General features: G+C 59.3%; 2 protein-coding genes across 5 annotated transcripts; one reads left to right on the forward strand and one right to left on the reverse strand.

Moving 5' to 3' along the window:
- The first annotated feature begins 550 nt into the window (after positions 1-550).
- PACSIN1 (protein kinase C and casein kinase substrate in neurons 1) lies at positions 551-3,569 on the forward strand. 4 transcript variants are annotated; one of them, XM_062509445.1, is made up of 9 exons: positions 551-613; positions 948-1,104; positions 1,235-1,470; positions 1,630-1,785; positions 2,113-2,288; positions 2,492-2,612; positions 2,695-2,819; positions 2,855-3,129; positions 3,460-3,569. In XM_062509445.1, exons 1-9 carry the CDS (start codon positions 551-553, stop codon positions 3,567-3,569), a joined length of 1,419 nt encoding a protein of 472 aa, XP_062365429.1. The 4 variants fall into 4 exon arrangements, with proteins under 4 accessions (XP_062365429.1, XP_062365432.1, XP_062365431.1 ...); XM_062509448.1 differs by having other exon boundaries at positions 2,936-3,129; XM_062509447.1 differs by having other exon boundaries at positions 2,695-2,810.
- A 2,257-nt stretch (positions 3,570-5,826) lies between these two features.
- On the reverse strand, positions 5,827-8,650 carry SPDEF (SAM pointed domain containing ETS transcription factor). Its single transcript, XM_062509545.1, has 5 exons — positions 8,206-8,650; positions 7,851-8,048; positions 7,712-7,759; positions 7,129-7,269; positions 5,827-7,032 (listed from the first exon to the last, which is right to left on the reverse strand). The coding sequence occupies exons 1-5, from the start codon at positions 8,648-8,650 to the stop codon at positions 6,854-6,856; spliced, it is 1,011 nt and encodes a 336-aa protein (XP_062365529.1). The 3' UTR covers positions 5,827-6,853.
- Positions 8,651-10,094: the final 1,444 nt, after the last annotated feature.

The following is a 10,094-nucleotide window of genomic DNA, read 5'->3' on the forward strand; positions in this document are numbered from 1 at the left end:
GCCTAGGAAATGGCCACCACTCTGTCCCCATGCAGTGCCACCACCAGCCCCCTCCCAGCTCTCAGCAAAGTGGCAAAGGGTTAAGCCTCACAGCAGGGCCACATGACGCTCTGGGGATGCCGTTTTTCTGAAGATCAGGATGGATTAGGGTGGAATATCAGGACGAGAATTTCTTGGGCGGTGCATCCCCTGACCCAGCCATGGCCCCTCACCCAGTGGCTCCCAGTGCTGAGCCAGGCCTGGGCCAGTGAGCGCTCACTGTGCTGCTCCTCACCATTCCCTGCCAGAACTGCTGGCACCGGGAGTGTTTGGATGGCACCAAATGGGTTGTGGGTACTGCAGGAGTCTGCGGGTCCAGAGCTGGAGCAGGCACTGTCCCCATGTCTGTCCCCTGTACCTGGATGCTTGTCCCACAGAGCTGTTGGCAGAGGAACGGGGGTTCCCTGCAGCCCCCATGACTCCCCTCTCCTGTCCCTTCAGTGCATGAGGCTGGTGTTTGCCCAGGAAACCCCCAGCGCCTGCTCTGACGCCCGAGGCAGCGCCGGGAGCCATGTCGGGTTCCTACGACGAGTCGGCATCGGCCGCCGAGGAAACAACCGACAGCTTCTGGGAGGTGAGTCCCGGTCCTGGCCATCCTCTCCTCCCACAGACCCCACTGCCTTGTCACTGCTCCCCGGGGTGTCCCCTGCCCTCTCTTCTCTGCCTGAGAGTATCCCTGCTGTGGTGGCTCTGTGTCTGAGCTGGCTCTGCCCCAGGTCTCAATCTTGGCTGTCCCTGAGTGACAGAGGGGTTGGAGGGAGTTAGGCTTGAGCAGCCCCAATGCAAAGCTCCATCCCTGCGCCCCCAAATTGCCGGGTGCTTCCCCTGTAGCCACCTCAGGCCATCTGGGGCTGAGCCAGGCAGGATGGTCACAGCCCCCACACCTGTCTGTCCCCTGCCCATCCCAGGTGGGGAACTACAAGCGCACGGTGAAGAGGATCGATGATGGACACCGGCTCTGCAATGACCTCATGAACTGTGTGCACGAGCGGGCCAAGATCGAGAAGTCCTACGCCCAGCAGCTCACCGACTGGTCCAAGAGGTGGAGGCAGCTCATTGAGAAAGGTACCATGGCTTCCCCAGGGGAGGGTTTCCCTGGGACACCTGGGTCCCCCTGTACCATCGCAGCTTCACCTGGCAGAAATGGAGGGGGTAAGGGCAGTGGGTGACCCCCAGCTGTCCCCTCGCCCCCCAGGTCCCCAGTATGGCAGCCTGGAGAAGGCGTGGGCCGCAATCATGACGGAGGCAGACAAGGTGAGCGAGCTGCACCAGGAGGTGAAGAACAGCCTCCTGAATGACGACTTTGAGAAGGTCAAGAACTGGCAGAAAGACGCTTACCACAAGCAGATCATGGGGGGCTTCAAAGAGGCCAAGGAGGCTGAGGATGGCTTCCGGAAAGCCCAGAAGCCCTGGGCCAAGAAACTCAAGGAGGTGAGAGAAGCACAGAGTGTCTTGAGGCATCCCTGTGTTCCCAGGTCCAACTCTGTGTGCCCAGTCCAGGCTGGGAGAGATGAGTGGCACCTCCCCACAGGCAGAAGGATTGGCAGGGGGCTGTGACTGCTACTGTGACCTTCCCTATCCTCCCCACAGCTGGAGACAGCCAAGAAAGCCTATCACCTGGCATGCAAGGAGGAGAAGCTGGCCATGACCCGTGAAGCCAACAGCAAGGCAGATCAGTCCAACACTCCTGAGCAGCAGAAGAAGCTCCAGGACAAAGTGGAAAAGTGCAAGCAAGATGTGCAAAAGGTGTGAGGCACTGCCCTGTGCTGGACACGTGGAACATTGGGCAAGGGAAACCAGGGGAGGTGGCCACCACATCCCTTTCTCCACCATCAGTTCCCATTTTCCCATGCCTGTGTTCCTGGAGAAGGATAAGGACTTGCAGGCAGTGCTCAGGGGAACATGAGCTGGGCAGAGATTTATCCCATTTATGGGGCTAATTTCACCCACTGAGGCTCCTGGCTCAGTTTGGGCTCCCCAGTTCTGGTGACCCCCGAACCAGACCTCTCAGCACCCAGAAATGGCCTCTGAGACACTCAAGGTACAACCAGGGTCCCTCCTGTGTTTTTGCAGACTCAGGAGAAGTACGAGAAGGTGCTGGACGAGCTGAACAAGTGCACCCCGCAGTACATCGAGAGCATGGAGCAGGTCTTTGAGCAGTGCCAGCAGTTCGAGGAGAAGAGGCTCAACTTCCTTAAGGAAATGCTCCTGGATATCAAGAGGCACCTGAACCTGGCTGAGAGCAGCAGGTAGGCACAGTGAATCTGGGCCAACACCATGGTCAACAAGAGGTACCAGAGTGGCAGGAGGCTGTGTTGGAGCCTGGCGCCCTCCAGTGCCTTGGAGGACACACAACCTGGCCCCAGGTGACAGCCTGAGCATGTCCCTGTCCCACACTGTCCCTGGGGGTCCACGCTGACCTACAGCCCCCCAGCCACGTCTCTCCCTGCAGCTACGCCAATGTGTACCGGGAGCTGGAGCAGACCATCCGCATATCGGACGCACAGGAGGACCTCCGGTGGTTCCGCAGCACCAGCGGCCCCGGGATGCCCATGAACTGGCCCCAGTTTGAGGTGAGGCTGGGCACCCTGGCTGGGTGCTAGCAGCCCTGCGGGGCAGCCGGGCACTCAGGGTTTTGTCACGCTGTGCTTACAGGAGTGGAACCCGGACCTGACGCACACGATAACGCGGAAAGAGAAGCAGAAGAAGGGCGAGGGGGTGGCCCTGACCAACGCCAGTAGCGCGGGCGACACGGGGGCTCAGGCGGGCGAGCGCGGGAGGTGAGGGCCGGCATGAAGGGGAGGTGCCATGAGAGGCACTGCCTTTGCCTGTGCAACCATTTGGGGATGCAGGATGTCCTTGGTGACATCCACCCCTTCCTGTCCTCCCCCTCCAGCGTGAGCAGCCACGACCGTGGGCAGACCTACAGCGCTGAGTGGTCCGATGATGAGGGCAGCAACTCCTTCAACACCAGCGAGGCCAACGGCGGCGCCAACCCCTTTGACGAGGACTTGGCAGGGAAGGGTGTGAGGGTGCGGGCTCTGTACGACTATGACGGGCAGGAGCAGGATGAGCTCAGCTTCAAAGCAGGTACGGTGCCTTGCCAATGCCAGGTATGATGGGACTCATCTGCTGGAGATGTGGGTGTGAAATCTCTCAAATAATTTCTGAGTTGATCCAGCCCTTCAAAAAGTTGAACTGTCAGAAAGGGGAAGGCAGAAGCTGAGCCCAAATGAAGAAGGGACAGGAGCAAAGGTGGGACAGGGCACGTGAGGGCTCAAGGGTCACCCCTTGCCTTTCTATCCTACAAACTGGTGATGAGTCTTGCAAACCCACAACAGCTCCATCTCAGGGAGAAAAAGGAGGTGGGAGAATTTCCAGCACCTGCAATGAGCTCTGTCCTTCCACCTTCTTCTCCAGGTGATGAACTAACCAAACTTGGTGAGGAAGACGAGCAAGGGTGGTGCAAAGGGCGCTTGGACAACGGGCAGCTGGGGCTGTACCCTGCCAACTACGTGGAGGCAATCTAAGTCTTGTGGTGTGCTCCTCATCACCGTCAGCAGATAAATCCACCCTCCGTTGTCTCCATCTCTCCACCAGCCAACCAGCCATTCTGCCGTCTGGTCCTTCACTCCTCACCCTTAGAGATTCAGACATATTTTCCGACCAAGCTTTTATTTTTTTAAGAGTTGTCTCCGAAGAGTATTTTGCATAGTTGCTTTCTTCTAAGATAACGTGAAGCGAAAGATGACGTTGTTTGTTTGTCTACGTTAGTTGATTTTTTTTTTTCTGAGCGAAAAGCCGATACCTCAAGATCTTAAAGCCCAACCAGTGAGAGCTTCTGATTGGTTGGTTTTTAAAGATACTGAAATCATGAGCCGCCTTCTGATTGGCTGGAACTGTTCCGAAACGCACGGCGCCGAAGCTCCTGGGACCAACCAAATTCATCCCAGAAAACCAAGAGGGATTGGAGTCTGACTCCTTTGGTTATTTTTTGATGTTTCCATGTCCACCCCAGTTCATCCTCCCACCCTGAGGAAGGGGATGAATGCCCCCTTCAGGCCCACGGCCATCCTTGAGACGCCCAGGTGAGGTGGGACCAGCCCCGCCATGGAGCTTGCTGGCATCTCCTCAGCTTCCTCCTCCTCCCGGCTGGGCTGTCGGCACACCTGGAGCGGGTGGAGGCTCCCGAGCCGATGCCCGGTCTGTGCTGCAGGGAGCAGCATCGCCCTTCAGGTGGGCAGGTATCCAAAGCACACCAGATCCAGGTGAGACGGCCCTAAAATGCGGAGCAGGGCACAGGGTTGCTGGAAGCACCTTCATGCCTAGCCTGGGATAAAGAGGACTGCCTTGGGCACTGCTGGGCACGGTCCCCATCTGCCCCTTCCTGAAGAGAGGCTGGAGCAGAGCAGGCATGGGGGATGAGCATGGTCCAGCCTTGCAGGGTGCCGGCAGGATCTGCAGCTGGAGGAGGAGAGCTCAGGATACCCAGCCCAAGCAGAGCAGCTGCCTGGCAAAGACGGCCGAAAACAAGACATGCCAAGGCACGGGAATGGCCTCAGGCTTTGCCCTTTGCTTGTCCCCATGGAGTTCTCCCCCTCCTCCCCTGGGCTCTGTCCCCAACCCCACAGCTACTGTGGCTGCTGCCACCCAGCACGGCCACCCCCATCCCCTGCCTCGGGTGCCACCCCGAGCTCTTCCCTATGGATCATCTCTCATTTCTTTCCATACCATCACCCATAGTAGCATCAATGCCATCAGCTTCCCGCACGCTCCTCCTGCTCCTATCCTGCCCCCTCCGTTGGTTCGTGAATTTTTTGGCCCCAGGGATCCAGTGTTCTCGTGGATGCAGGGGAAGCACCGTGTGCTGGGCACGGTGGGCAGGAGCCATGCAGCCCCTGCCAGGTACCGGAAAAAAACCACAAAGTCAGAAAAGACCCAACCAACCACCTGTCTCAGCAATGCACCCTGGTTTTTGTACATTGATTGTGTAATTTAAGAAGTATATATATAATATATATATATCTCGTGATTGTATTTCCGTGGATACAACAACAAAAGCAGCAAGAGAAAATAACCGAGCTCTGTCAGCGTCCTTGGCTCTGGGGTCTCCTTTGCTGTGCGTCTGTCTCACCCCTGGGGGGCCAGCTGAGGTGGTTTAGGACCCCCACGGCACCCCCAGGTACTGACACCCCCACCCCAAGGTTTTGGGGTGCAGCAGGAATGGGGGCTCGGATGCATTGCTGGGGGCTGGGGGGACAAGGGGAACACCCACTGCCTTTGGGGATTCCTGTGCCACTGCTGGACAAAGCCTTGGGAAACCCATGGAGGGACCCGAGGTGATGCAGGTTTTGGGGCATTTCCAAGCACCAGCCCTGACCCAGCGCTCTCCTGAGCCTGTGAAATCTCTGACACAGCAAGTTGATGTCACCTCCTGCCCTCCCCCACCCTGCCCCTGTGAGTGGGACATGAGATCTGGGGCACCACCGGCCCATCCTCACTGTGCCCCTGCACCGGCTGTGTCAGGCACACACAGCAGATCACAAGACACACTTTGCTTTTTTTTTTTCTTTCCCCCTATATTTTCATTTCTCCACTCCCTTTCCCAAAGGCCAAGGCAGTTTTCTTCCTTTCCCTGCTCCTCAGTGCCCTCCATCCCTCCTGCCGGGATGTGAGCAGGGATGTCTGGATCTGCTGCTCTGGGAGCAGCACGGAGCAAGAACAGAAGGGAAAGGCAGTAGCTGGCACCAGCAGATTTTTTAAGGGAAAAAAAAAACAAACAAAAAGACCAAGAGCCAGGTGTTTTTCCTTTTAAGCTCTCACAGAACATCCCTGGAAACCCAGGCCACCCCTGGGCATTTGAACCTCAACCGCAACTCATCACCAGCCAAAAGTGAAAAGCAAATAAACAAATAAAAGTCCTGTAATATAAAAGATCAACATTGCCAGATAGCTCTTACTCTGGTGCAATGAGCAGGTGAAGCAATTCCCAGCTCTCTGCCCCAGCCCAGCCTCAGCAGATCACATTCCGGATTTATTGTCCAGAGGGAAATGGCAAAGCTGCCATCTCCATTTCCCCAAACTCCAGAATCAGGCAGTCCAAGTAAAATCTGAATCAAGGGAAGAGCTTTGTGTCAGGGCACAGAACCTGGGGTCTTAGGAGGACTCTGGTGGCCCCATGCACAAGGATGGGGACCCAGCTTGGGGAACCCCACTGTGCACAGTCCCATGCCCACATTTACAGCTGCCCCCTTTGCAGTACTCCCATTTGCAGCCCTGAATCCCTGTGAGGGGGAGAAGCTGAGCATGTCCTGAAAAGCAAAGGGGGGGGTGCACCTCTCCCAGGGGGTGCCCAAATGTGCCCCTTGGGCACAGCTCCCATGACAGGCAGCACCCTTGGTTGGTGCCAGGCTGCTCCCACAGGGATTGGGACAGGACTCCCCCACGAGCAGCAGTGAGTGTCCCTGTCCCTGCGGGTGCCATTGTCTCAGCTCTTACCCCAGGCTTTTTCCTCCCTAAACAATGGCTGGGGTGAAGCTACCTACAGCCAGAAGCCGGGAGGGAGGAGAGGAGGGGGGAACAAGCCCAGCCACCGCGCCCACCCTTCCCACGGGAGACGAGGGCTCTGCACGGTCCTTGCAGGGCCTGCTGGAGGTGAGGGGGTCCCTGTGTCCGTTGCTAGCAGGTCCTGGCAGGGGAAGCCTCGCCCCGCAGCCGAGGTCCTTGCTGCTGGCAGAGGGTCTCTGTGGCTGGGGCAGAGGGAGGCAGCCAAGGTCCCCCGTCCCTCCCGGGGCTCAGCCGGTCCCGCCGCCGCTCAGACCGGGTGCACGAACTGGTAGACGAGGCGCTGGGAGATGTCGGGCTTGCGGATGATTCCTTTCTTGTAGTACTGCCGGATGGAGCGGCTCAGCTTGTCGTAGTTCATGGCCGGGCGGTTCTTGCGGATGCCCCACAGCCGAGCCACCTGCGCCGAGTCCTCGATCTTGAAGATGCCTGGCAGGGGAGCGGGGTACGGAGGGTTACAGCATCTCCTGTCCCACCTCAGCCCCCCAGAGCCCGCCCCGTGGCCTCTGGAGCGTCCCCGCTCACCTTTGTCCTTGTTGAGCCAGCGGATGAAGCGCCCGTAGTTGTGCGGTTTCAGCAGCAGCTCCTTGAGGAACTGCCAGAGGTGGATGGGTTGGCCGGCGCAGGACGAGTCCACCTCGCTGTCGGCCCAGCTGGTGTCACCTCCTGCCACGGGAAGGGACGGGTGAGAGGAGGGAAAGGACAGACCTCGCTGCTGTGCACCATCCCGGGGAGCTGCACGAGTCCTCGTGGGAACGCTGCCCGATGCCAGAGGGTCCCCGGGGCTCAGCCCAGGCACTGGGGCTGCAAGTTTTGCTTTCTGCTCCCTGTCTTGGAGCAGGGAGGACAGCTCAGTCCTGCCTTTGTGCAGCCCGCAGGGGTGCAGGACAGGGCCAGTGAGGGGTTCGAGACATTTCCCCTTCGCAGGATTTTACAGAGAGCCAGGGGATGCTCTGGAGCAGAGGGAGTGTAACCACACAGGTTCCGCAGCAGCAGCTGCTCCAGTGCTCCGGATAACTGCAATTAAGCAGGGAGGGACCCCTCAAGTACCCCGGACCTGCCCGAAGCAGGAGTGGGGCCAGCAGAGCTGAGCGCACACAGAACTCACCGCAGTATCTCACATCTCCAGGGGAAACCTTCTCCTTCATCCAGGCGGCTGGAAGGGAGGAGCGGGGCATGAGGGGGGCATCTCCTGCTGCACAGCATCGCCCACCCTCCCCAGCTCCCTCCTGCTCCCTGGCACCCACCAGACTTCCAGATGTCGAGGTGGGCGTGCAGGATGTCGCCGCAGGTGGGCGAGCGCTGGCAGAACTGCTCCTCGGACATGGCACACAGGTCTTTTCCCGACAGCTCCTGGAAGGACTTGCCGATCTGCGGCAGCCGGTACTGGTGCTCCGTCCACAGGATCCACTTCTGCACATTCCCGGGGCTCCAGTCCGTGGGGTCTGGGGGGTGGAGGGGGGTGAGTGGGGCCAGGAACCATCCCCTCCTCCCAATGGGGAGCAGCCACACTCCCCCAGCCCCCCACATGTGGCTGCAGCCCCTCAAATGCAGCGTGGCTTTGGCTCCCACGCCAGCACATCCCTCCCTGGCCGCACCCACCTGCGGCGATGTTGAGGAGCTTGCAGGCTGTCTCGATGTCCTTCAGCACCTCTCCCACCACCATGCTCTGCACCTGCTCCAGCGAGTGCTCCTCCAGGTGCAGGCTGTCCTGCAGGTCCCCCTCGGGCCCCAGCCCCAGGCCCTGGCTGTCGATGATGGGACATTGCTCCGGCTCCTTCCGCGCCTCCTCCCGCCCTCCCTGGCTGCTGTGGGACGCTTCCCCGGCGCCCTTGGTGGCCCAGGCCGTGTCCTCCGGGTAAAACATGTCGAAGTAGTGCAGGCAGAAGGCTGGCAGGGGCTGCTCGGGAGTGCTGGGGGGGCTGGGGCTCTCCGGGCAGCCCCAGCTGCGGGGGTCGGGGTCCCGCGGGGGTGGCAGCAGCGCGGGGTCCGGCCAGGCGAGGCGGCCGGAGGGCAGAGTGGTCAGCCCGGGGCTGGCACTGCCCATCCCTCTGCTCAGCACCGGCTCCAAACCTGCCCGGGGAGGAGAGAAGAGCAGAGCTCAGCCCGGCACCGCTCCTGCCTTCCCGCCCAGCAGCCAGGCACAAAGGGAGGAACTAAGCCTGTTAGAGGGGAAGAACCCTCCAAAGAGCCCCACCGTGCCCCGGAGCCCGCGGATGAGTGCGGGGTCAGCCATGGCTGGGGGGGCTGTCCCCGGTTTGGGAGGACCAACAGCAGCAGCGGCAGCGGCCAGCAGGGAGAAGGAGCTCAGGGGATGAGCAGGATCTGATCCCTGTTCAGGGTCTGGGTGTTTGGGGTCTCTGGCTGGCAGCAGCTCAGTCCCAGGTGGAGCTGAGGCCTCGGCAGGAGGCAGTGGGGGACACTGGGGGGGCTCCCCAGCACCAGTACAGGACAGCCCTGGAGTGACAACGGATACCTCAGCTGCAGGGACACGTTTCTGAGCATGGAAAACATCTTCTGCTGCTTCCACCTGAGGCACTACAGCCCCCAGACCCAGATCTCCCGGGGGGATCAAGCCCAGCACTGCAGCACCAGGCCCTTGGTCGCTGTTGCCAACCCCACATGAGAACTTTCCTTGAAAGACAGCATAATTGGAATTACCTTCACTCTCTTGCAAGAAAAACTACCCAAAATCATCCTGTCCCCATCTGTCTCTGCATGCAGGGAGTCCCAGAGGCCATGGAGAAGAGGATGAACCTGCTGAATTTCCATGGCAACACTAGGGAATGGCTCCATCCATGGAGAAACCTCCCCAAAAACCATCCTGAGATTTTGGGAAGGGGAAGCCCCTGCCAGGGAGAAGCTGCTGATGGGCATGGCCAGGGCACTGCCCATCTCCTCCACCTTTCAGCATTGCATTTAACAAGAAGAAGAACCATCCCAAATTGGTGGTTTAAAAGCAGAAAAGGGAGCTTTAACAATAGAGCTGGCACTGGGAAAGGAGTGTGCAAAGCTTGAAACCCCTCAGGACACCAGGCAGCCCTGAAGGGGAACAGGGGGCAGTGGCCAGAGAAAGGGGGTGCCCTGTTACTCCAAATCCCAGCTGGGGGGGAAAGGGTTTAAAACACATGAGAGGAAAAGATCCCGCAGGGTTCCTCCAGGCAAAGCACAGCTCCCAAGCATGGGAATAGTCAGAGAAGGAGGGACACTGGGGTCCCAGCCCCTTGTCCCTTGCTCAGGGGGGAGTTAATGCAGCTCCTGAGGGTTCACTGCTCCCAGGAATATGGGTTTTGAAGTTCTGCATTGCCTGTACCTGGGGGAAGCTCGTCGCTTCATCTGTGGAATAGCCCAAAGAGCTCAGAAAAACCCATGGAAGAGCCAGGAACACCTGAACAGCATCATGACAGCCTGGGGACATGGGGAAGGACTGTGGGTTCAGCAGCTGGAGCCCACATCCCTGAGTGGTTTTGGAGGCACTGCAGCAAGGAGGA

Source organism: Cinclus cinclus, chromosome 27 (assembly GCF_963662255.1).
Source record: "Cinclus cinclus chromosome 27, bCinCin1.1, whole genome shotgun sequence".
Classification (NCBI taxonomy): domain Eukaryota; kingdom Metazoa; phylum Chordata; class Aves; order Passeriformes; family Cinclidae; genus Cinclus; species Cinclus cinclus.

Coding starts and splice junctions, on each gene's coding strand:
- PACSIN1 (XM_062509445.1), top strand. CDS start 551: ATGTCGGGTTCCTACGACGAGTCGGCATCGGCCGCCGAGGAAACAACC. Junction 2,289..2,491: donor AACCTGGCTGAGAGCAGCAG/GTAGGCACAGTG, acceptor CTCTCCCTGCAG/CTACGCCAATGTGTACCGGG. Junction 2,613..2,694: donor TGAACTGGCCCCAGTTTGAG/GTGAGGCTGGGC, acceptor CTGTGCTTACAG/GAGTGGAACCCGGACCTGAC.
- SPDEF (XM_062509545.1), bottom strand. CDS start 8,650: ATGGGCAGTGCCAGCCCCGGGCTGACCACTCTGCCCTCCGGCCGCCTC. Junction 7,760..7,850: donor CCTCGACATCTGGAAGTCTG/GTGGGTGCCAGG, acceptor CCTCCCTTCCAG/CCGCCTGGATGAAGGAGAAG. Junction 7,033..7,128: donor CTGGCTCAACAAGGACAAAG/GTGAGCGGGGAC, acceptor CTCCCCTGCCAG/GCATCTTCAAGATCGAGGAC.